At 37.2% G+C, this 26202-nt stretch overlaps 2 protein-coding genes and 1 long non-coding RNA gene across 4 annotated transcripts; all 3 read right to left on the reverse strand.

The window, feature by feature from the left end:
- Nucleotides 1-463: 463 nt before the first annotated feature.
- On the reverse strand, nt 464-2971 carry LOC104212977 (uncharacterized). The gene is made up of 2 exons (XR_707490.2): nt 2850-2971; nt 464-1765 (listed from the first exon to the last, which is right to left on the reverse strand). It is a non-coding gene; the product is annotated as an uncharacterized lncRNA (long non-coding RNA).
- A 698-nt stretch (nt 2972-3669) lies between these two features.
- LOC104212978 (glycerol-3-phosphate dehydrogenase SDP6, mitochondrial) lies at nt 3670-12830 on the reverse strand. 2 transcript variants are annotated; one of them, XM_009762350.2, is made up of 7 exons: nt 12415-12830; nt 9075-9548; nt 8232-8563; nt 6454-6614; nt 5356-5614; nt 4167-4462; nt 3670-4083 (listed from the first exon to the last, which is right to left on the reverse strand). In XM_009762350.2, coding segments are annotated over exons 1-7 (1887 nt in total). In that variant the 5' UTR covers nt 12779-12830; the 3' UTR covers nt 3670-4082. The 2 variants fall into 2 exon arrangements, with proteins under 2 accessions (XP_009760652.1, XP_009760653.1); XM_009762351.2 differs by lacking the exon at nt 3670-4083 and having other exon boundaries at nt 4166-4462.
- A 2295-nt stretch (nt 12831-15125) lies between these two features.
- LOC104212979 (U-box domain-containing protein 14) lies at nt 15126-18943 on the reverse strand. The gene is made up of 4 exons (XM_009762352.2): nt 18277-18943; nt 17113-17229; nt 16613-17026; nt 15126-16494 (listed from the first exon to the last, which is right to left on the reverse strand). The coding sequence occupies exons 1-4, from the start codon at nt 18547-18549 to the stop codon at nt 15424-15426; spliced, it is 1875 nt and encodes a 624-aa protein (XP_009760654.1). The 5' UTR covers nt 18550-18943; the 3' UTR covers nt 15126-15423.
- Nucleotides 18944-26202: the final 7259 nt, after the last annotated feature.

Here is a 26202-nt window from a genome sequence, read left to right on the forward strand (position 1 = left end):
GGCTTTAACTATTTTACCACCTGCAACTTGGCCCCATTTGCCCAGCCACGAGAAAGGGCAGCCCGGTGCACTAAGCTCCCGCTATGCGCGGGTTCAGGGAAGGACCAGACCACAAGGTCTATCATACGCAGCCTTACCGTATATTAGGTTGTTCCTACGGCTCGAACCCGTGACCTCCTGATCGCATGACAGTAACTTTACCGGTTACGCAAAGACTCCCCTTCTTCCCCAGCCACAAGCTCAAACCTAATATATAAATCTCCTTATGACGTGATATTCTCTACTGTGTCTCATCTATCAGAAAGTTTTAGCACCCTTCATACCATTGTACTTAAGCCCAACTCACAGACTCAAAAGACCAGTCCTTTCTGATATTGTCTAATCATCCAATTATGAATGAATTAATTCATAGTTCTAATTATCAATCCAACTAGGAACCGGAACCGTTGCAGTGAACTATAGCTGAAGAATAAGCAGTGCATTACTCGAAGCAATTAGTATATAAGACTAGACTATCAATAAGTAGAAGAGAGAGGAGGAGGGGGGAATGAAACAAGCAAGCTCAAAGCTTTGGTAAATACATTTTGAAACCAAAAAACTGGCGAGTAATAGATAAACTAACAAGAATAAGAGGTTGTAACATGATAACGGAAAAAAGGAAAAGTGTCTTCGATCATATAAAAGCAAATACTAAGTAAGTAGTTTTGGAGAGATCAAACTTTCTGTAAAAGCGAATCCATTCTGAAAGCTATTAGCTCGAGGCCTCAATCCAAATGGTCCTCTGGACGTCCTAACTGACTGCCCGTCAAAACCCCTGCACCAGAATAGGACTTCACCATCCGCAAACCTACATTTTGGTACGACTTTATATATCCAGGATCTCCTACAGTAAACAATGCATCCCAAGATTTATTGCCACCATAGTCTTTCAATACCCATAACTTAAAAGTGTTCTCCCGCAAAAAATCATAAGTAGAATAAACACAAAGCATTTCTTCCAATACTGAAACGCAAATATTATGCAAAAATATTTCTGGCAATGGTATCTCTCCGTATACTTCATTTGAAATAATAAATGAAACAACAAAATAATTTCTCGAAATACCGACCCAATGAAATGCCCCATGTACAAATGCCAAAGAATGCGTACCAAACAACTCGTTGTGAATGTCACGAGGATGTTTATCAATTTTTCTCCACGAACCACTTTTCAGCGCAAGAATTTCACTAGTACTTTGCGACCATTCTCTTTCTTCTCGTCAACCTTAAGAATCTTATAGTCACCGCTAGTTGAGTCATAACCCAATCCCAAACAAGAAACTCCCTTCGGTGGAAATTCTGGATCAGGAAGTACTATTGATTCTCCTGTCGAGGGGTTCCATAGCACAAGTATGTGGTGTTCATCAACAGTATTATCACAAACCTCAATAATAACCAAGCCATCATAACAACAAGAGATTGAGCAATACCACAATTAAGAGTCTGAAGGGCAATCAAGTTTTCGTACATCCTCAACCCGTTGAACCAACGTTAATGGACAACAGCATACGGAATATATACCATCCCCAGGGCACAACTGGCAAATGAGAAATTTTTGGGAATTTTCATCATTCTTGGCATGATTGAGATGCGCCATCTTAAAGTAAGGCCCGGAGATCAATGTTTTCCAAAAATTCGAAACACATTTGAATCGAAGAAGAGACTGCACAGATAACCTGCTAAGGATGTCCATAAGTATTTCCTCTTGAAAGTGAACTTCCATTGCCTGGATAGAACAAGAAAGTGCTATCAGTCAATTTATTTTTAAAGTATTCAAATAATAGACAAATTCAGTTATTTACCAAGAGTTTAGAAACACCGCAACCATGTTCAGCTAAAATTTCTCACGATGTCTAAGATATTTTACCAATTTAAGTCTAAATTAAACATGGAAAATACACCTTTTAGCCATAACAATTATCTTATTGATTCCCGGGGCGGTGGCATTCTTGAATGAAGTCTATCCGAACCGAATTAGCACTTCTCAAATCAGGCTAGGCCTCTCCAGCTGAGCTGGGCGCCGGGGCCTTGGATGCGCTAGCGATTGGCACATAGGGGAATGGTTGCCCGAGTTTCTCGGCCTGATATCCTGCACCCCGCGTTCATGATATCTACATTCAAAATCTAAGTCCAACCAACAAACCTCGATAAATAAACTCAATTGTTACACCCTGAACTAACCTGATCAACAATATTTCAAACTCATTATATTTTTAAAGTTAAGGGGTTTATATCTACTATTTGTTTTTGCAATTTTAGTGAATTTTTACACTTAGATATATACCCCCGCGCCAAAAGTACTATGAATGGAGGCAAAAAAGAGAAATAAATCTTCTTATCCGCCTAAATCTTGGTGGGCAAAGTTAGAGGTCGTTTGGTTGGAAAGAAGTTATCCTAGGATTAATTATCCCGGGATTAATTATCCCGAGATTAGTTATTCCACCTTTTCATGGGGATATAAAAACACTACAATCTCGGGATAACTAATCCCAAAATTAATTATACCACAATTTTCTCCCAGTCAAACGTGGGATAAGCTCTTCTTAAATTTAGTCCCGGGATTAATTACTCCGTATCCCTCGTACCAAACGAGCCCTTAAGGTGTAAAACATGGAGGAAGTTTTTGCCCAGACTTTTTATATGTATTATGAAATTTACTGAATATTTATAAATATTTAAATGTGAATCCAGTTATTATTGCATATTAACTTAAGATAACTATAGAAACCATAAACTTCAAATCTTAAATCCGATTCTGCGTAAAAGTTGACTCAAACACCACTATTGTTACAAAAAAAAAACATAAATACCTTTGCGAATATGATTGAGAGGTACTGATTTCTTCTTCTGTTGGGGATTTGCCCTTTGTGTCCTATTTGGAGAATTTGAATGGTAGGGTTTATCTTCTTCTCCTATTTTAGCTTTGATTGAAAAGTTTCGTCTTTTTTGGAGCTTTATTTGAACGCTGTGTTATTTTTATATTGCCCAAGGAGTGCGCGGTTAGGCCGGTTCAAGTTGTTTTTTCCTTTTAACTTTTTTTTTTCTTTTTTAGTTTTGATATGATTGGTAATTTCTTTTTTCCCTTTTAGCCAATGGTATTTTATTATTCGAACTCTAAAATCATTGGCATAACAATAGTTCAACTATCTAATATTTGTGTTAATTTCAGTTTCTTAACTTTTAATAAGAAATAAAAATTTGTTTGTTCAAAATATGTAAAGGATCAAAATCAAAAAGGTTTTTTGTTTTCTTTGAAATAAAATTCAATAGAAATGTGTTCAAAACATATTAAAAATGTTCTCTCTTTTTCTTTCAAAATTCTTCAAAAAGCATTTCCTTTTGTGATTTTTGTCAATAAATTATGTAAACTCAAGAAAACATAATTATCACTTATTAAAAAAAGATAAGATGAAACTATATATATATATAGAAGATTTGAAAGAAAAGGTGTAAAAATTGAATGTTAACAGTAAGTCGATAAAAGCATTATCAATGAACAATAGTAAATAAGTATACCTAAAATGAATAAATCAGTTTGTGTCTTAGCTATAAATGGAATTTGTTCCATTTCACTTTACCACATTCATGAACATTACACCATCCCAAAAAGAAAAAAGAAGAGGAAAAGAATGGAGAGAATAATTGAACCAAATTAATACTCCTGTCCTGTACCATCATCGTAAACAAATGAATCAACAATATTGGAGTGCATTAATCTATACTAAATCAAATTAGAAATTATTACAGGGGCCATGAACCATGATTTCCCGTCCTAAACACAATCCAATAACTATAAGATCGAGAAAAATTATTTCATATATGGTTGCAATAGGCAACTGACCAAGTAAAAATGAACTGTTTCTAAGAAACTTATAAGCTTTGACAAAATGACTCATTCTGCAGCTTTAAGGCATATAAAATGCATACACGAAAAAAGGGATGTATAATATTTTTGTCACTCCTCGTAACAAGATTTTCCTGATAACATGGAAGAATGTAAAAGCGAAATCTGTCGCTTGAAGATCGATATACAGCTTTATGAACCTAGAAATTTGATTAGGTAAATGTCAGAAAGAGGAAATACCACTCTAAAAGAACTTGTTTCGTATAGGATAGAATTAACTTACTAATGCTTCCCGTCATGGAATTGTGCATTTTTTGATGACTTGAAAGTTTCTAAAAATTGTTTTCCCTTCTGCAACTCTTGTTTCTGCCTAGACCTGTTCCATTTGTGCTCTGCAGCCAGTATCTCTATTATTCGTGGCAGTGCTCGCTGTGCAGCATCAGTGTCGAGGAAGGCAAGACGACATCTTCTAGCTACAAAATCTACAGCGGATTCACAGTACTCTTCCCGAGCACAGTAGGCAACCTCAGCTTCCAAGAAAGGGTATCCATGTGCCAGTCGTTTTCCCAAATTTTCGTTCTATCATGCAGATCAATCAATTAAGATGGAATCTCATAGAAGTAGTCATGAAAATGCCAGAAAATAACCTCCTCACAAATTGACTTTGAAGTGAAACATTAAGGAGCCAATTGAACAACTTTAGTATAAAGTACTTTGAGAAACTCTTGTCGGAAAAAATTGTGCAAAAAGAAAATGTGCTTGGAAAGTCGTACTTTTATGAACATTTTCTGAGCGTTGTGCGAGTAGAAAAGAACCTTTTTCTTTGAAAGACGCTCAAACCTTTTTTTTTTCTTTCAATAGCTTCTTGGAAAAACTTAAATAAAAAAGTACTTTGGAAAACTCTTTTGCATGATTATAAATCTTCCATGACAAATACCTTGTAAAGATCTTGAAATCATACCGAGGGGCTGTGAAATCGTGTTCGTTTTCCTAAAGTATTTTCAAAATTCTGCTTGACACATGATTGACAAGAGCTATAAAGACAGAATGTCTAATCGACCTTGCATTTATCATGCATCCGATTCAACAAGTTCTAGTACCTACTGACAGTACAAGATTCTCAAAACAGCAAAAGTTCTTATTCCAGAGTGATACTGCCATGACTCTTTCATAACATAGGAAGCTTCAAAAATCAAAATTTACTCCATATGCAAGTGTTGTTGAGAATGAATTTTAATTCAAAGTTGATATGCTCCTCTCCAAAGAATGAACTAGTGTCTAAATCAGCAAGCATGTTATTGCCTAACACCTTTTATGTTTAGTTTTGTCCTCTTCATGTATTATAGAGTAGTTTGTATTGCGATGAACTACCTTAAGAAGCACTTAACATAAAATGATTAAGGTCAGTATAAAGATATATACCCAAAGAGCCAGCAGAAAAAGGAACAGTTGGAACTAAGAAGAACGCGGACCTGAGCTATAGCAGCCACTCGTTCAGACAAAACACCATATGCATGAGATAGATGTTTAGCAGCAGCGGTGTCCATCACTCCTGGAACAACCTTTCCTCCATGTGACCTTTTCATGCGGACATACTGTTGAGCAAGTATCGTAAAAGATGCAGGTTCCCATCCATCTGCACCTATAAGTTGTAGGTTGTATGTCAAGCATTTATTCGCTGGGTTCAATTTTCCAGATTTTATAGCCGCATCAACCGCATCTTCTGCCATGCTGAAATGGGTTAAACCTTCAAAATCTTAACAATGGAGAAAAAGAACTTAAGCAATGGACATTCACAAGATAAGCAGATCTTGGACCGACAACCTTGTAAACTTGCATATTGATCTATGATTTAAGCCGTTTAAAGGAAAGCTCCAAAGATAAAGGAGTATCAAAGACTCAAACAGTGAGCTAACCTTGTCAGCCGTGAAGAGAAAGATTAGGAGGTGTTCCATTCTAACTTGCGTTTGGATTAGAAATTTTTGTTGGGGCTCTGCAAGAAATGGATTCTATTTCCTTTTTTTCAGAAAACAGTTTAGTGGTCAGATTCAGTTTTTAGGAAAATGGTTTTGGGTTTGGCCTTTAGATAGTATCACTATAACCACAAAACGTTTTCTGAAGCTTTCACAGGGGTGAATTTTTTAATATATAAAATCAAATTGATTTCCCCAAGATGGTGTAAGAAACTATTAAATTCTATAAATTTATTAAACCACCTAAACACCTTCAAATGTTACAAAACGTATCTCCTAATAGTATATTTTTATTGAAGAATAAACACAAATTTCCAAGTTAAAAGAAAAACACGACTATGGTCCAAATCGCAATTTGGCTGAAAAGGGGGCACCCAAAAAAGAGGAAGCTGAACCACTGTTCTCGGAACAAAAAACACCCCCTCTGCTTCGTGTATAAAAAGTAGCCTAAGCTGCTTTCCAATTGAACAGAACTGCACCATTACAAAAACAACTTGGGCTTCTTTCTCATCCAAACAGGCCTCTTTCCAATATTGAAATGGATCCGTATCTCTCAAGACAGCTAATACTACAACCATTAGTTGAGATGTATGTTACCTTCTATATGTAGTCCATTTTCCACCGGTAATTGTCACCAAACCAGGATGCTCTTCAGCGACAACATGATCTCTGGAGATGCTCTCTGTACTCTTTGCCTTGGGATCAATTGCTAGAGGGCGGATACCACTCCAAGCAGATAGGACATCAGTACGCCGTACCTAAATTTGAAATCTAGCATCATTCTCCATAAGAAAGAAAGAACGAAATAGGTGACACATAGAACAAGAAAAACCGTATAAACTGGCATTTTGGTTGCCCTCAAGAAAACAGGGAAAATTAACATGCAAATACAGGATGACAAACATGCTCATTGTATTGACAACTTCAACGCTGCTCACTGAAACAAGAAGCTCAAACCTAGGAAAATCCATAAGCTACTGAGAAATTTTGATTCAAGTATTGAGCAAGTCTGTGCAAAGGAAATGTTTCCCTCCCATCAAGAGTGTCACCACATACATAACTGCTAACAAGCCCACTAGTGAAGTTCCTATGTCTCACGGACCAAAAGATGGACCACGTTAACTGCTAAAAAGCTCATGATATGCCCTTTAAATTCATGTCATTCACAAAGTCCTTTTGTCTTCTATCTTTTTTACTTTGTCCTTTTTCTGCTCCTCTCTCTCTCTCTCTCTCTCTCTCTCTCAATATTTCCCTAGGGTCAGACATTTTCCTCTGGGATTTCTGGGTCCTCACACAATTTGTTGGCTACTATATTCGCTGGAGTTGAGATTAGTCACTAAGTTTTCCCATGTTGTCAATACAATCTTTTAACACATTAAAATATTATTCACAAGTCCTACACACCACTCCGAGGGACTTAAAGCTCAGTTTCAGGAAGAAGTTTTGTTATCAAACAATATAATCAAGAAACCGTCATCCACTGTTTGTAAGTTAACAGTGGAACAAGATTTTGCAAATTACAAAGGAGTCTCTGTTTCTAGTTTCTTTTGGTGTACTCATGAGGTCCCTACTTGTATAGAGGATTGGACCTCCTTTGTTGAGAACCATATTATGGTGTAGTTTCTCTTCTTTTGGTATAAGTATTGTATATGAGATTTCCCCCAATTGTTAATAAAATTATTTACCTTATCAAAAATAAAAAAGTTAACATGGCTTTGATGGATATGCATACGTGCAGCTTGACCACAGCAGTACTACCATCTAATTGTGGAGTTAGCAATTTACCCCAGATAAGAAAGAGGATCTGTATTTGTTTATCAAATACAAATTTGGCAAATAATTCTTTATGCAATATCATTTATATAACAAGAAGATCTTACCACACACTACAGTTACCAGAATCTACTTCAAACTCGTTGGATAGCAAGACTAGATCCCTATTGGAATATATAATAAATGGTCCATGATCTATTCATGGATTCAATACAATATACATCAGACTCTGGCTTAACTGATTGTTTAGTCAGTAATCCAAGATATCACCTGTAGATAATCTACCAAATAGCCGAAAATAGTATATTGAATATCTCCTAGGCATTTACTGGAATAGCTTAAGATGTTTCATTTTCATCCAAAAACTTCAGCTTCTTTACATTGATTTTGTTCAATTAAAATGCACGAAAAGAAATGATGAGATAATAGTTAGCTCAGTGAAAGTGATAGAGGAAAATATAAACCTATATTCCAGATGCCCAATGAAGAATAGCAATTATATAAATAATTGGCTTACAAGGATTTAAATTAGAGGCACTCTATGATATTAAGAGAAGGGAATAAAGATGAGGATTGCTATCATGTTACCGACATCAACACACCTTAACATTAAGATAATCAGAGATGGCATCCAAAATGAATTCAATCTCATTCTCATGAGGTTCTGGCAGCATCGTTATGCTGGTGTTTGAATCAGTAGTACCAGCTACTGTTCTACCCAACCATGGAAGCATAAAAACCACTCGACCATCCTTAGTTTTCGGGACAATTAAGCCCATTCCGTCTGGAGAATAGTAATCAGGAAGTACAACATGAACACCACTACTGGGACAGATCATGGGTTTTGCATCTTTATCAGCCAACTTCCGTACAGCATCACAAAAGGGCCCAGCAGCATTAACAACAACTTTTGCATATGCATCAAACTCCTTACCTGTAAACTTTAACCTAGAGTGAGACCTTAGAGACGGATGAGTAACACACGAACAAAAGGAGCAAACCATAAGAGGTCAAACTGATAAATTGTACTAAAAGCATTTCTAATCGTCTAAAAATTGAACAGTCACACACAGGGACATATATAATTGGGTTGGCAGTGTTCTAAGGACGAGTGATACACCTAAGATATCTTTTCTATTCACCCCTCCCCTTTTTGTCGTCTTGACCAACTTTCTGCTATGTTGAACCAAAACCTAGTCTAGGTCCAAGGAAATGGGAAGCTGAAGTGTCAGCACCTAACTTGTTCACACGTTTATCCATACAGAAAATGTAGTGTTCTTTTTTATCAAGTTGTGCAAGTAAAGCCACTATAAAAAAAAATTCTTTCTCAAATCAGGAAATTAAAAGTATATTTAACAACCTTAATGAGCCATGCAGGATTACAAGGTAACTGTAACCAGTGAACTGAGTAGGAAAACAGATTCTAACTAAAATTCATGAAGTACCTGACAAGTTGTTCCGAATACGTGCACCAATTATTCTACCATCACCCTCATCTTTGAGAAGGGATACAACCTCTGCATGGTTAAGCACTGCTGCACCAGCCAAAGCAGCAGAGCATGCTATTGCAACATTGAGGCGCGAGTCGTTCATTTGTCCATCATAATATACCACAGTTCCCTTCAGAGTTTTATCTTTACCATTTCGTGCAAGGGTAGGAAACAATTCAACAGACTCTTGTGCAGAATAATACCTAGACAAATGCAGTAGGTGTCGCCCCGCGACCAGATCATACATTTTCAGGCCGGCCCAGTAGTAGATCGCTTCAAACCAATCAAAACAAGGAGTCATGCATGGTAAAGAATGACAAAGGTGCGGAGCATTGTCAATGACCTGTTTACGCTCCTCTAGGGCATGGAAAACTAGCTTTAACTGCCCGTAATCTAAGTTGAAAACTGCTTTCTCCAAATAGCGAACTCCTGAAACATGGGTCTCAGGATAAGCAGTTTGCACATCTTAGAAAAAAGAAGGTAACCATGACAAATGAAGGACAGATTCATGGAAATATCTAACTACTAATTCAGAGATGCCTCAATGAAGAAATCAAAAGGGACCCTAAATTCCTCAGTAATGTTATTCACATTATCTGCAGGGTCAAGGGAAATCCATTCTCAAACCACCAAGCATTTAAGGTAGTACAAAGAATAACGAGTTAACCTGTAAGGCAGTCGCTAGCTATACCATTCAAAGCTTAGAGTGGTCTCATAGAAGAGAAAACAAGATAATTTGATATGAGAATCTTAACTCACTGGCCTTTTCTTTGATTTTTTTGCCCTTCCCCAATTCCCTGGTCGAGATGCACCTATTATTTTGGAATTGATAAAAGTTTTAAAGGGCTAATGGCTAACGAAAAGTTGTGAGAGAGACAAAGCACCTATTGCAAATGGTTTTAGAGACAATGTCCCCAGGCTGAGATAAATGTGAAACATTTTATACCGAGCAGTGTCATTTGAAAAGAGTCTTAACTCTTCCTTCATCGTGCCTATCCCAAAGAAAAGCCAGAGGCTAAGGATACATTGGAGTTTTGGCCTATTAGTTTGTTCTGGAGTATATGCAAATTGCAAAGTAACAGCGAATGTATTAGCAATGAGACTTAAAGATGATGGATAATCTCATATCCACATTTTACCCATCGCAGAAAAAAAATCTCATATCCACATTTCAGAATGCCTTTGAAAAAAGAAGAATTTTTTTTTGACGAAATCTGAAAGGAAATAAGCAAGTGGATTTAAGATTAGCGGAGAGTAGGGAGAGTAGGGATAGTCATGCAACTTGGATATCCACAAAGCTAACAAATCATATAATCTAAAAGTTCCTATTGAAGATGTTTGGGAGAATGGTTGAAATAGTTTCATAGATGATTGTGGTTGATCCAGTTACACACTCTGAACATATTTTTGACACCGCCTCGGTAAAATATTGACTAATAAAAATGGCTAATGACTTTGATTTCAGTAGTTCCAAGGAGATGAAAACATCAAGATTAATTCCCTAGGGAAAAAATGGGAGGCATAATCACTTAGATAAAATATTAAGAAATCACGCAACCAAGTAACTACTGAGCATACTAAATTGATGAATTTAGTAATTCTTCTCCAATTGAAACTCTTGAGATTCTAACAATAATAAGAGAAGCTTCCTAATCCTTTCTCATGTACCCTGTCTAATGAGAGATACATATGTATCCAAGCTCCAAAGCCAACATTACAAAGAAATTTCAGTTGGATATTTTTTTTGATATTACTGTCTAATTATCTCACAAAGTCTTTCTCTTCAGTCCAAATTTGCCTTACGTTGCCAACTCAGACGCACAACAATAGATGCCTCGAGTAACAATGTTCCTAACATCAAGACCCCTCCTCCTCAAGGATGGCTCCCAGAATTTCTAGAAAAATAGACAAAAATACTCTCCAAGAAAGTTTTCATAAAGACATAAATCATACTAAATCAACTTTTGAGATTTCACTTTAAACGTAGTTATTAGCAGTATTGTCAAAGGCGAAAAGCTCTACAAAGCGCTCTAGGTCTATTGAGGCTTTAAGCGCACTTAAAGTGAGGGCTTCATAAAAAAAAGGCACAATGAAAGAAAAAAAATAAAAATATATTTGTAATTCAAGAACAAAGTAACAAAATCATTTATAGTGCTTCCCTTAGAACTTGATACACTTATTTTCAATTATATTTGTTGTTTGGTGCCACTTGATTAAACAAAGAACTCGTGGGCAATGAGACGCAAGCCTTAGTGCCTTGCCTTACGTTGAAGCTCAACTTAAGCGAGGCGAAGCGCCCTCCTTGAGCTTTACTGAGCTTCATGGCTTAAGCGCGCCTTAAATGAGCCTTTGACACCACTGATTATTAGCGCCCCAAACAAGAATATATAGTGTAGCACGCAGCAAAGATATGGTGTCCCAAAACTAATGTTGCTTGCCTATTATAAAGATACTACACAAGTTCCAAATTTAAAAGTTCCATCTTCTATATTAGGTTGTCCTGAAATTGTGTCCACTTTCATACAAGGGAAAATGATGATCCACACTCTTCAGTTCTTTTTAATATCTTATTATTATCAAAAAGAGAATTTGTACCCGACTATTATTTTTAAAAATTAATTTTAAAAAGAAAGCTAGCTTTTATTCTCATTTTAATCTATGGACACCACTATTTTTTTCACAAGTATTACCTCATCCCTAAGCTTGAAACTTTTATTTATGAGTTTAAGATCTATGCACTAAAGGTGTAAGACTTTTTTTTATACAATAAGGTCACTTAAAAGATAATTACATATAACTCTATTTAATAGCATTGATTGTTAACCTAGAAAAATTGTAAGTAACCTGCTATAACATGTGTAAAAAGATCATTGTCGGTTTGTACTAATCCCTAAGCTCGAATCACTTTTATTTATTTATTTATAACTGACTAAAAAATGACTACGCGTTAGCCAATATTCCAATAGCTAGGTATTGTGGACATCATATAGGAAATAAAAGCTGGTATCTCAATCACAATTCAGTTCCCATCAACTATATGAATCCCCTATATCCATAAGCAGATTCCTCGTAACTGAATTAACTTAAGCCTGGTATACCATATCGGTAAGTTTTTGCCTGCACGTAGCGTTTACACCAAATCAAGCAATTTAAGCATAGCAATTAAAATTAAAGTGAGAATATGCATCACTTAAGCATGATGACTTTAAGAAAGACACGTGTTATGAATTCGTTGGATTGACATAAACACTGGATGCCTACACATCAAAATTGATGAAATTTTTTAAAGGCTAACCTCCATGAATTAACTTAGTGGACCTTGAAGAAGTGCCAGAAGAAAAATCATCTCGTTCGACAAGGCCAACACGGAGCCCACGCGTTGCAGCATCAAGTGCGACACCGCAGCCGGTGGCACCGCCACCGACAACAAGGATGTCGAGAGGATTTGACAAGCTGGAGCCGATCAGAGCCGCTTCCTGAGTGGCTCGAGACGGAACTACGGCGAAAGGATCAGCAATTTTCCGGCGGAAGGTGTCGAGTGCAGTGGACTTGTCGCCGCGGTCGTTTGATGAGAATGAAGGATTCCGTACAATTGTGTATGCTCCACCGGCTACGACGGCGATAGCGCCGAGACGACGGAGGCGAATGGAGGTGGCCATACGGTGGTGTAGAGGTGACGAGTATGGAGTGACCCGAAGATGGAGCTGAGATTCTGAAGATTGAATTGCTTTGCATTTTAAAAGGTCGCATTGGGAATCGAAAAATGGTATGTGCACCCTCTCAAATGACTAGAATGCCCTTTTACGTAAAGTCTCGTGCTATTTTTTTTTTTTTTTCCTTCTGAATTTTTTAAATATTTGCCCATTTTTTAAGGGTAGAGATAATGTGAGTGGAATACATATCTATGTGCGTTTTAAAGCTTCAATTACTTATGGTTGGGGCGATAATTATAGCAAACTTAAGAATGATAAATATCCCACCTACAAAGAGTAATTCAAAGGAATTAATAATTTTTCATATTCTTCTATAGGTTTAAGTAATAGAATTCTCGTAAGAGATACAAAATGCTAATAGGATAATGTACTAAATGATATTTAGCATGAATTTATGAGTTTACTCCGTCCAACAAAATAATATATTTGTAAATCTTATTGTAATATATATATAGTATATATTTGTTGTGCATATTAAACTTATTAACATGTGAAAAATCAGTTGTAAATTTATTTTGCAAAATTTCTTTGCACTTTAACTTTGTGGTTTGAGACTTTGAGTTGAACACTTTAAACTTGATGGTCTTTTAATATCTAAATCTTTTTCATTGTCTTATTTACCTCAAAATATAGCTTTTATGGCTATGTTAACCGTTAAGTAAAGTTTTTTATAAAAAGAAATGGCAAAAATTCACAATGATGGACCAATTTTGTCATTATGTAGTGGAATAAGGACATAAAAGTAATTAAAATAGTGGGTCAACTCTTTCCACGGCTGCCGCGCAGAAGAAGCATGGGCTCGTGACACGCCCACACACTTTTTATTAGCGCTAACAAACATATTGCTAACTGTTTCCCAAATTCTTCTACTTTTGAATTTTCAACCTCGTAGTTTGAATTAATGCCTTTCCGCCCACAACTCAAGTTTCTTGTGATCCTATTCAATTCATTGATTCAACAAAATTACTTGTTTCAATTTGCTTCAAATTACTTGTTCCATTTTTGCTTTTATGGACGGATTTCCATTCAAATAGATGTAAGTGGTAACCATGACTGTACTTCTTTATGCTGATTTTCGATGACCTTTTTTATAATTAGTGGTGTCGAGTTAGTTTGTGCGCACCTCTATTAATTCCACGGGATGCTTATCACTTAGTGTGTTTTGTCTCCGCTGGAATTTGAACCTGAGACATCATGGTTCTTTATGCTGATTTTGATGATTTATTTTTTTAATAACTGTGGTGTCCGAGTCACCTTGTGCGCACCTCGACTAATTCCACGTAATGCCTATCACCTAGTATTTTTGTCTCCGCTAGAATTTGAATCTAAGACCTCATAGTTCTTTATGCTGATTTTCGATGATTTTTTTTATAACCGTGGTGTCCGAGTTAGCTTGTGCGCACCTCGACTAAATTCCACGAGATGCCTATCACCTATTAATATTTTTGTCTCCGCTAGAATTTGAATCTGAAACCTCATGGTTCTCAACCCACTTTATTGACCACTAAATCACACCCTTGGGTGCATAATTACGGGGATGATGAACAAAGATTATCAAAAAGATTAACCCAACTGAGTTGGTTTAGAGAAGATCAAGGGTTGAATTTCAACCACAAGTCAATTTAGACAGCACAAAATTAAGTTTTGACTTCAGTGCTGTGTAGCAAATGAAACAAAAATAATCTTGTTACTTTTAAGCTATAGCGAGTAAAGTTCAGTGATTATACTGTTATAATGCACAAGATTCAGCTATATTAACAGGACAAAAAAGTTTTGTAACTTCATTGTTATAATATATTAAAATACATAATAATATAAGAAAATTTTACACTGTCGGTCTAACGATTTTTTTTATGCTACCGGTAGATTTTGACATGTTATAACAAGTTATTAACTACATTTTATGTTAACAGATTAATATGCTATGTATAACTTACATGTTGTAAGTAATCTTAACTAAAAAATTTGTTCAATCAGTGCACAGAAGTTAAACTAAAAAATAAACAAGGATTGGAGCTGGTTACCGAGTATCAAAGCTTCTTTTCTAAGGCCAGCTCATTGCACTAAGCTCTTGCTATGTGCAGGGTCCGGGGAAGGGCTAGACCATAAGGGTCTATTTTATGCAGTCTTAGCCTGCATTTCTGCAAGAGACTGTTTTCACGGCTTAAACCCGTGACCTCTTGGTCACATGTCAGCAACTTTACCAGTGACTCCCTTCTCAAGCTTCTTTTCTGATTCCAATAATCCTTAGCAACCTGAAATGGTAGAGTAGTGTGTAACACTTCGTAATGGATTGAACACCAACAACAACACACTTTCTCTTCATTTCTCATATTCAAAAGTGGAAATTACAGTGCTTACTTAATCAAAAACTATAAAGAAAGTATAAACAACAAGTTTATACATCTACAAACACTGATTTGAAAAATAACTAATTGCCCCTGGATCAAGCTGTCAAAAAGAAGATGAAAACATACATATAGAGGTACAGTTCTATATTTTTGTACATACGTAGACACAGTCGTGTAATTACTGGATCGTCTGACCTCAGTTCTCAGGTTGAATTTATCCTTCACTGCTCAATCTAGGTGTCATGAATCAACTGCATCAACTCGTTGGAGAAGTTCCAAAACACTTCCGGCTTTTCTTTTGGCTCTATCAGTGCCATTCTCGGACAGTTCCTTCAGTACCTCTTCTACTCCAAGATCCCTAGCTACCTTTAAGTTCTGTACATCACCTGTACATAGAGACCACAAAATAGCTGCAGCATTTTCTCGGTTCCGAGGAGAACCTGTCCTAATTACCTCAACTAAGATGGGGATTGGCTCAGCTTGACCAATGGCTGCCTTACCCTCCTGATGACTTGCAAGTATTGCCAATATTGCGAGTGCTTCATCCATCATTCCACCCCCGGGATCTTTGAGCAATCTCATTAGCGGTGGCACAATCCCTGCCCGTACTGCCCTCACCTTGTTTCCTTGATAGATTGAGAGGTTGAATATAGCAGTGGCTGCATCCTTCTTTCCCCTGGGAGTTCCCTGACAAAGCAAATCAATAAGCGCTGGGATAGCACCGGCGGCTCCTATTGCCACTTTGTTTTCGTCAACCACTGATAAGCTAAAAAGGGTAGCGGCTGCATTTTCCCTTGCTTCCATGCTTCCGTTTCTTAGTACATCTACTATATCGGGTATAGCACCAGCGTTTACAATAGTTCCCTTGTTAGATTCATTTATGGATAGGTTAAGGAGTGCCGTGACAGCGTGCTCCTGAGTACGAGAATCTGACGATGAAAGCAGTTCAACAAGCAGAGGAATTGCTCCGGCTTCAGCAATGCAGACTCTGTTATCAGCATTTCTTTTGGCCAGCAAACGGAGCTCACCAGCAGCTGCTCTTTGCTGTTCCGGATTACCATTGGCAAGTTTTTGTAACAACGCATCAATAGCAGCACGATCACAGTCCGAACCACCAGCTCCAGACCTTTTGTTCCTACAATTTCCTTGGTTTTTAGGCAGCTCAACACCATTGTTCTCACACCACAAGGCAATCAGGCTCTTCAAAACATAGTTTGGAGTCAATGCGGTGTGCAACAATGTCTGCTGAGTCTTAGGGCAGGTCTTGTGTCCTGCATCCAGCCATTTCTGGATGCAAGACCTTTCATAGGTCTGCACGTGAAAGAAAAGCAGACAGCAGTTAATCTAAGCAAGTAATACGAGGAGCAATTAATTTAGTCCTATAATTCGTCAAGGTAAAATGAACATTAAGAAAATAAAGGCACTAAACCTGTCCGGTAGACACAATAACAGGATCTTTCATCAACTCAAGTGATATTGGACAACGAAAATCATCTGGAATGACCGGAGATCTGTGCTTAATCATACTCTTGTCACCCTCAAGGACATCCATTTCAGGATTCCCCGTCATTGCGCAGTCCTTTAGCTTTCTAAGGAGGAATGCAATCGTTTCAAAGCACTCTTCGGGAACTCCACCACTAGAAATGACCATGTCATGGATGGCAAGTGACTCCTTCTTTAGATCATTTACGGTCCTGAGATGCAGCTTCTCTGACAGCCGTTTAAAAATCATGGAATCGGGATCTTGTTCCCTTTCAGCCATAGCTAAATCGATTACCAGTTGCACATCTGGTGATTCCATCTTTCCTTTTGCTCTTTTAAATTGAGCATGCACAAGTTCAATCTATAAGAAACCAACATTATAAAGATTTTTAGTAAAGCAGAACAGACATTGGGCATAACTATTAAAAGGATTGGTAGATGAAGTACTTGTTCTCGAACTTCCTCAGAAATATCAAGCTTGTTGTAAGGAATGTGGCTTAGTGCATCTTCAATTTTCTCTGTTACATTAAGAAACCTTAGTGATATGGTGTCCATCTGCAGAGCCTGCAATATGCAAAGCACAGGTGACATTTAGGAAATATGAAGCAAGAGACAATGTCTTTCATGATGATAATACGTAGCAGCAAGACACAACGAGCTTTGATTATACTGCACAAAAGTCATCCTCGATGCAGAGTGTAAAACTACAGCAGAGAGCAACTACATAAGATTCATTTGACCCCTGAATTATGGAAGTAGAGATCGGATACATATCTATACTAACAACTGCTTGGTGCAACATTCGACATCTCAAGAGAACCACAACTATTTGAATCAAATTAGGTTCACACGGATGAAACTTTACCAAGGCAGGCATAGATCATTGATTTGAATCTCACTGCCACCTGTCAACAAAAATATTTCCTCATACTCGGGCAAAGGAAAAAAAAATAGGCCAACACGTGAGGAGGTGTGTCAAAGACCAAAATAAATAATGGAAGTGTTTCCTACCACTTTAATCTTTTACATTTTCACGCAATTCAACAACAACTAACCATTGTTAGCTGAGAAAATTCAAGTATCAGATGTCCTAATAAAATGAATCTTCCCTATGAGAGATCCTAGGAACAGTTTGTTCTATTTAAAGCTCATAGAATACAGTACTCTACAAAAGCTTCAACTTACAAGGAAAGATCCAATGTTTCAAGCCACGGCTGTCATGATGAATCTACCAAAAGAAAGATGGAAACACAACTATATGAAGATGAGAAGTAGCCCAAAACAAACTATGTAATTGTTTAGAGGTCCAAAAAAACTATATGTGAAGTAGTTCTTATATATGATTCAACTTTGTCCTGGTTGACAAATATGTAGGACAGTTACCGACCAAACTAAAGCTAAATTTCACCACAGAGAGAACAAGGAAAGAGTTGAATATCACATTGATCTTTCCAGCAGCCACACAATCAGCAAAACATAGTAGTTCAAAAAATTGATTGTTCCTATATTTACATGCAAAAATTGATTACTTCTAATACTTTGACATTTACCAAACAAAGCAAAATCGTCATAGATCATGTAACATTTAAAGATTAAATTAGAAAACAATACCTGAAAAATCTTACTGCCTTCATTGACAGATTTGAGAAGCTCCAAAGCTGAATTAAGAGCAATTCTCAACAACTCAAGCCCATGAACCACATCATCTCCAACCTCAACAACATCACTATCTTTCATTTCCTCAACTAAAGGGCTCAATAGCTTCACCCTTCTCACCAAATTACTGTACATCCTCTTAGACACATTCTTGCACTCCGGCAAACCCGAAACGGTGTCGATTAACTCCGTCAGCTCATTGATTAAGGCCTCTTTCTCATGATCCATGTGTGCACCTCCAACAAACCCCTTATAGAAAATGGATTCTTTAATCAAATTGGGAAAACCCCGGTTGGAAAAATTGAGTCTTTAATAAAATTGAGCAAAACCCCAGTTGGAAAAATTGAATCTTTGATAAAATTGGGAGAACCCCAGCTGAAAAAATTGAATCTTTAATCAAATTGGGAAAACCCCAGTTAGAAAAATGGAATCTTTAATCAAATTGGGAGAGACCCAGTTGGAAAAAGAGCAATAATTTGGCAAATCTTTTCTGAGTTGGTGGTTGGTGGTTGAGTTGACTGGGGAAATTACAACTGATCTTCTAACATTTCTGGTCTTTTTAGGGGGCAATAAGAAGTTGAAGTTGCATTGGAAATATGTTGGAATAGGTCCACATTACATTAAACCAAATCAAAGAGTAAATAACTTGTCTCACATGATACTATGTACCTTATCCAGGAAAAAATAAATAGAATATGATTATATTAACATTCGTTTGTAAGGAAAATATTGTTCACAAAATTGATGATGGTTAGGATACTTACTAGTAAAACATTTCACTACATGCATCATGCTTGAATCAAAGAAAAAAACCCCAAAAGGATCTTGTTACACATATAATGTACATATATTTTTATTATTAAACCCCGATTAGTTTACATGCTCTGTGACAACCATTGTACTTGTTTAACCAAAAATCCGATTCTTTGGTCAAAGCTAGAAATAAAGAGAAATTCGGGTTACTGATAATCTGGAGACGAAAATAATAGAAGATTTATGAGAATAAGTAGTTTTGTATTTTAGTATAATCTCGATAATATTTCGTGTCTACAGATGTTGAGTCCTTCTCCTTTTATAGTTGATTCTAGGAGAAGATGTAATGCCTTTGTCTTAATGAGGCAATTATGAGCAATAAATGACATTAAAAGAAACGTTACACAATCATTTCTATTTAATTCAAATATTCTAACGTATTTGATATTTAATGTTGTATCTAGACTCTTTTACGTCATCAGATTCGTATCTTCAACGTCTTCCGATCTTCGGTCTTTAAATGACTCGAATAGGTACGAGACTCGTACCTATTTGAGTAACGGTCCACACCTATGTTGTTTTCTTCCCCCTATCTGTTGTCTCCCGTGTCTCTTGGCTATTTATTGCGTTTTGACCTTTTGACCAGTCCATGTGTCATGACACGTCATCTTCAATATTCAGACTCAGTTTTTTCCCAATACAGATAGTCCCCCCACTTTCCATTTATTTATCAATTAAATATTTGGGAAGTGGATCTTCACGAAAAATGAATTTTCACCGTAATCAATACTATGTCAGTACTGATGCTTCAGTTGTCTTTTCTATTTAATGCTCTGCACACGTGTCACCTTCTGATTGGCTTTGTAATTCTACAGCCTTTTTTTCAAAGCTTCTTCATCCCCTCTATTCACGAAGTGATAGTTGCCTTTATTATAGGTTTTCCATCATTATACTTCTTTGTTTGATGATTGCTATTATTTACATATTTAACCTTCTTTTCCTTTAGTTCATCCTTTCTCTGTAATGGCGTCTCCGAATCCTAACCCTAAGAGAATCCCAATTCTTGATAGCTTTCCCAACGCCCCTGTAAGACATAGAAGGGGTAGAGGTGGCAGGCTTCGTAGCCTAGGATCCATTCGTGGTGGTTCCTCTGGTTCCATCACTCCTTCTTCTAGTTTTGGCACTATTTCTAGATGTTCTATTACTAAGAAATCCTCTTCTAAAGGTAAAGAACTTTCTGAGCCTCTTCAAGAGCCTTTAGTTGAGGAAATAGTACCCAACGACTTATCCTTTGAGAATGATAGAAAATCTCTTCGTGAACAAGTTGTTAATTTAGAGAAAGCTGACACTTTTCCTTCTCTAATCACTGAACCTTTGATTTTTATTGTTCGAAAAGATTGCAACTGGAGAAGTGATCTTCGTATAGTGATCCCTAATCCAAACCAAAGAATATCTTCTTTTAGGATTGAATTTTCTTTTGTTTATACTTACCCCTTCACTTTGGGATTTATTCCTGCTATTGACCCAGTTATACTTGATTTCTGTCGTTTTTTCAAAATTTGTTTGGGACAAATTGGCCCCCTTGTATGGAGAGCAGTGGCTTGTTTGAGGTACTTGTGTAAAAGCCAATGTTAGCTTTACCTTCCCCCACCTTATTCATCTTTACCACCCCAAATTATTCCGTCATGGGGTTTTTACTTTAACTGCAAGAAGTAAAAGGGTCTTGGTAAGCCCTGAAGATGACAAGGATCGTGGGTGGTACACTCGTTATGTTGCTGTACGCACAGTTGATTTGGTGGGTGAAACAAATATCCCCTTCCCTAAGAAGTGGAACTTTGCACGTAAGTTTTTTTTTACTTACCGTACCTATCTTTAAGAATTTCAATTTCTTTTATAATTTTATTTCTTTTTGCTTTTCTGTAGCAACTATGGGAGATGTGGAACCCGTTCCTAATATTCGTGGTTGGGTAGATTCAATCTTGAAAGTCGTGCCTATGGAGGCAAGAACTTGGAAATCCATTTCTAATTTACATGGTTGGAAAGTGAAAACTCACGGTATGCATCTCTTTATGCTTTTTCGTATGTTAAGTCCTTTCTTGTTTCTAACTTTTTTCATCCTTTTTTTTGTCAAGATTTGCTATTCGAGGAATGACAGCTGAAGTAGCTATTTCCCTTCGAGCCTCTTCTGGTACGTCACTCTCTTTGGAGAGAACTCAAGCTACGCTATCAAATAGGAAAGTTGTAGAAGAGGATTCTGAGAATGATGAAGATGGAGACACCTCTTTAATAGCTAGACCAAGAGTTAGGAGACGCATCGTTTTTGAGGATGAAGCTGTAGTTACCCCTGTTCGTGCCTCTCTAAACAAACCTGTTCACATTCCTTTTGATGATGAAACCACTCCGAGGGACACCAATGAGTCTATTCAACGTCTCTTTGTTGGTGGTTTTGAAAGTGGAGAACTAGGTCCAGTTTTAGATGAAGTTCCTTTTTCTTCCTCTGTTCCCATTCCTTCTATTCCTCCGCTGGTTTCAAGTGCTTCCTCGCCCGTTCTATATGTTCCTGATCCCTTATCTATTTCTGCTCCCTTGCCTGTCTCTACTCCCTTACCTGTTTTGAGTCCTTTGACTCCTGTTATTTTCACTTCTTCTACCGCTCCTCCTTCTATAGCTCCCCCTCCCTCTGTTCAACATGTAGAGGAGGGTTCCAGTAGCAGAAGCTTGGCTATGAGGAGCGTTATACTTGAAGTTCCTGCTAATAACAGTCTTTTAAGGAAGTCTGGTGGAGCAGATGCCTGGCTTAGGCCTTTGATTGGAGATATTGAGAAGAAGAAGATGAGCAGTCACAGTTGCTTAACTCTGATGAATGACATAGTTCATTCTACTTTGAAGGTATTTTTTCTCTACTTACTAACAACTTTTTTTTATCTCTAAATTCTTATTTCTATGAGTTGTCACTGTAGGCTAAGCTCATTGGTATAGAATTGATGGGAAGAATCTCCCTTCTAGAAAAGAAAACTCGTGAGTCTGAAAAGTCTATCCACGAGGCTGAGGAAATAGCCAAGGGAGCCCAGCTAGAAGCAGATAATTGGAAAGAGCAATTTGAGAATGCTCAGGGAACTATAGAGGAATTGCAAGAGAGTAGAAATCACCTGGAGCAGCAAAAGCGAAGTCTGACTTCTGAGTTAGCAGTTGCCAAAGCTTCTTCAAGTCAATTTGAAAAAGACAAGGAGCGCCTTGAATGTTGCTTTTCAGAACAGTTATCAAAGTCAAGTGAAGAAATCAGAGAACTCACGGCACTCTTGAACAAGAAAGAAGAATATGCAGGAGAATTAGTGCAGAACTTGACTCAAGTTCAAGTTGATTTAAAGATCTCCTCTGACAAAGTACATGCCTTAGAAAGTTCCCATGCCTCCCTTGAAGCTTCCCTTGATTCTCATTTAGTTGAACATCAAGTGTTAAAGAATTATCTTGCTATGTGGGAAAGGGAGTATGGACTTCTTGAGGAGAAGTTTGATTTAGAGGTGAGTTGGGCTTTCTTAAACTCTCGTCGTGATGCTTTAATGGAGGCCAGACAAGAAAACTTTGACTTAGACTCAGGGCTGGCCAAAGTTTTAGAAACCATTGAAAGAACCCAACAATCATTTGACTTTCCTTCTCCAGCAATTGAAGCTCCCGTGGCTAAGGAACCTGTAAATGACGAAGTCGTTGCTGTGGCAGTTGAAGTTGAAGATGTTGCAATTCCAGCTCCCGAGGGTGAAATTTCTACGACTCAGTCTATGGAAGCTGAAACTTCCGTGACTCTTGCTCCCCTCGTTGAACCTAACACTTCAAGCCCAGCTGAAACAGCTCCTGTTGCTGCTGCTTCAGAAGTTGTCACCGTGCCTGTGACTGTTTCTGAAAGTGAAATTAATATTGCAACTTCTGATGTGCCAACCTCTTTAGTGACCAGTTAAATTTCCAGACTTTGTTTTTACTTTCTTTGTTGGATGATGGTTTTATCCCTTAGTTATTTTTTTAAGGGATTTTTTGGTGAAAGTCCCCAGTTATCATAATGGGGCACTTGTATAAACTTTTTGTTTGACTAAGTTTCTACTTAGTCTTTTTAATTATATCAAGAAGTTTGTTAGTACTTCAATGTGCTCTATTCTTGTCTTTTCCTTATCTACTTAGGATTTATAGAATAGTTTAGCATTTTTATCCTTTGAAAATGCTTTATGATTCTTCTCATGACTTATTAACATGAGGTTTATAAAATAGGGCCCTTTTATATATCGACACTTAATGAAAAAGACGTCTCAACTTCATAATGGTGTTATAATACGATGAAAGAAATAGGAACACACATGTTTTGTTTGAAAAAACTTTGACAAGTTTTTATTCATGAACATGGACAAGCTTTTGAATATTACATGTATTGAGATACATCTATAACTTTCTCGTAACTGTTTTTCTTGTAACAGATTTTTATAAAGTAAATACTATTCAACAAGGTTTTTCCTTATAACCTGTTTCAATACATAATCATGACCCTATCTTAATGTATTAGGAAGGGTTTGAGAGGTGATTCTGTTGTTCTCATGGGAAAGAACACTATGATGAATGTTTTGCATCTTCCTTTATTTTGATAGGAAAGAACACAATGATGAATGCTGAGGTTCCGTAACTTCTGCTCGACACTCGTTTCGATTTACGTCTCCGTCTTACTGCATGTGTTTGTGTACAATATGCAGTCCCCCAAGTGTTTGAGCGCTGAAGTATGAAGCCTCGAGCATTTGTTTGTTTCTTACAATTTGGTCCTTTTTCCTGAAAACAGAGAAATATACGGGACTCGGAGGTGCGATTAAAGATGAAGACTGCCTAACCCGTGTGTATTTCCATCAGATTAATTTGTAACCCTGGGCTGTGAATTTTAGAATATTCCATTTTGCCATGCAGGTCGTGACTCATCATTTGGCACGAGTTAGGGTTTTTGTCTAGCATCTAAAATCGTTAGTAAAATTTTAACAATTCAAAGAAAAATTCTAATATAGCGATACCTGATCGTAGGTGCTTTCTCAGAAATAATATATCTTTAGGTGGACAACATTCCAATGCGAGGGTAGAACCTTGCCATCCATTGTCTCCAACTTGTATGCTCCTTTTCCCGCAATGTCACGAACTCTGTAGGGTCCTTCCCATGTTGGACTTAGCTTTCCTGAATTAGCAGCTTTTGTAGATTGGAACACCTTTTTAAGCACGAAGTCCCCAATTTTAAAGAATTTGAGGTGTGCTTTTCTGTTATAATACCGTTCAATTACTTGCTTTTGTGCTGCCATCCTTATTAATGCATCTTCTCTTCTTCCTTCGAGCAAATCAAGGTTCACACGCATCTCTTCACCATTTGATTCCTCCGTTACTTGAACGTACCGTGTGCTTGATTCTCCTATTTCAACTGGAATTAAGGCATCCACACCATAAACCATTGAAAATGGTGTTTCTCCCGTGCTTGTTTTTGTCGTTGTACGATAAGCCCATAATACTCCAGGTAATACCTCAGGCCAATTACCTTTTGAATCCTGTAACCTTTTCTTCAAGTTGTTGATAATGACCTTGTTTGTGGATTTCGCTTGTCCATTACCCACTGGATGGTATGGTATAGATGTTATCATTTTAATTTGCCAACTTTGAAAAAATTCAGTGATTTGAGCTCCTATGAATTGCGGACCATTGTCACACACGATTTCTTTTGGTGCTCCAAAACGACATATTATATTTCTCTAAATGAAGTCTTTAACTTCATTCTCTCGTACCTGTTTAAATGCTCATGCTTCTACCCATTTAGTGAAATAATCTGTAAGTACAAGTAGAAATTTCACCTGACCTTTTGTTTGTGGCAATGGACCTACGATATCCATTTCCCATTTCATAAAGGGCCACGGGGCTATAACAGGGTGCAATAACTCAGCTGGTCTATGCATATTATTGTCGTATCTTTGACATTTATCACACTTGGACACGAAACCGTTTGCTTCTTCTTCCATTTTAGGCCAATAATACCCTACTCGAATCAGTGTTTTTACCAGCGACCTTCCTTCTGCGTGATTTCCACAATGTCCTTCATGTACTTCCCTCATCACATATTCTGTTTGGGAAGGTCCGAGACACCTTGCTAATGGCCCACCGAACATCTTTCGATAAAGATTTCCTTGATGTAAACAGTAACGAGCAACTTTTTTACGAAGTGCATAAGCTTTTCTTTTGTCAGCAGGCACAGTTCTGCGCTGTAAAAAAAGCAATAATTTCATTTCTCTAATCCCATGTTAAATGATTAAAATTTACCTCGTTCTTATCAGGTTCGAGAACGGAATGAAATAAATGCACGACTGAAGCATTTGCGTCGTTTGCTACGTCTGCTGCAGATGCGAGATTAGCTAAAGCATTTGCCTCCACATTCTCATCTCTTGGGATCTGCATTACCTTCCAAGTTTGGAATTGCTTTATTAGTTCCTGTACCTTTTCGAGATATTCTTGCATTCGTGTCTCCCTGGCTGTATAAGTCCCCAGTATTTGATTGACCACGAGTTGAGAATCACTCTTGATTATAATATGTGTTATGCCGAGTTCTCGTGCCAATTCTAGACCTGCAATTACAACCTCATACTCTGCTTCATTGTTAGTTATAGAATGACATTTTATAGCATGTCTAATAGTCTCACCCGTAGGTGGTACGAGAACTATCCCTAGGCCTGCTCCTTTTACATTAGACGAACCATCAGTGAATAAAATCCAAGTCACCGGGTTTGCACCATTAAAAACTTGTAATTCTTTTTCTGCTTCTAAATGCATCCCCTGGCTAAAATCAGCTACGAAATCGGCTAATACTTGAGATTTTATAGCAGTCCTAGGTTGATAAATGATTTCGTATTCACTTAATTCTATAGCCCATTTTGCTAACCTCCCTGACAATTCATGTTTATGCAAAATATTTCATAATGGAAAAGCAGTAACTACAATAATGGGATGACATTGAAAATAAGGTCTTAATTTTCTAGATTCCATGATCAAAGCTAATGCTAATTTTTCTAGTTGTGGATATCGTGTTTCAGCATCTAATAAAGACTTGTTTACATAATAGATAGGATATTGTTT

The sequence above is a fragment of the Nicotiana sylvestris genome, chromosome 5, assembly GCF_000393655.2.
Source record: "Nicotiana sylvestris chromosome 5, ASM39365v2, whole genome shotgun sequence".
Taxonomy (NCBI): Eukaryota; Viridiplantae; Streptophyta; class Magnoliopsida; order Solanales; family Solanaceae; genus Nicotiana; species Nicotiana sylvestris.

Excerpts from the sequence above, each read along its gene's own strand:
- LOC104212978 (XM_009762350.2), bottom strand. The coding sequence starts at position 12,778 with ATGGCCACCTCCATTCGCCTCCGTCGTCTCGGCGCTATCGCCGTCGTA. Across the intron at positions 9,549-12,414 it reads CACTAAGTTAATTCATGGAG|GAGTTCGCTATTTGGAGAAA; the intron begins GTTAGCCTTTAA and ends CCCATGTTTCAG. Across the intron at positions 6,615-8,231 it reads CTGATTATCTTAATGTTAAG|GTACGGCGTACTGATGTCCT; the intron begins GTGTGTTGATGT and ends TTTCAAATTTAG.
- LOC104212979 (XM_009762352.2), bottom strand. The coding sequence starts at position 18,549 with ATGGATCATGAGAAAGAGGCCTTAATCAATGAGCTGACGGAGTTAATC. Across the intron at positions 17,230-18,276 it reads AAGGCAGTAAGATTTTTCAG|GCTCTGCAGATGGACACCAT; the intron begins GTATTGTTTTCT and ends TGCATATTGCAG. Across the intron at positions 16,495-16,612 it reads TTATTGTGTCTACCGGACAG|ACCTATGAAAGGTCTTGCAT; the intron begins GTTTAGTGCCTT and ends TTTCACGTGCAG.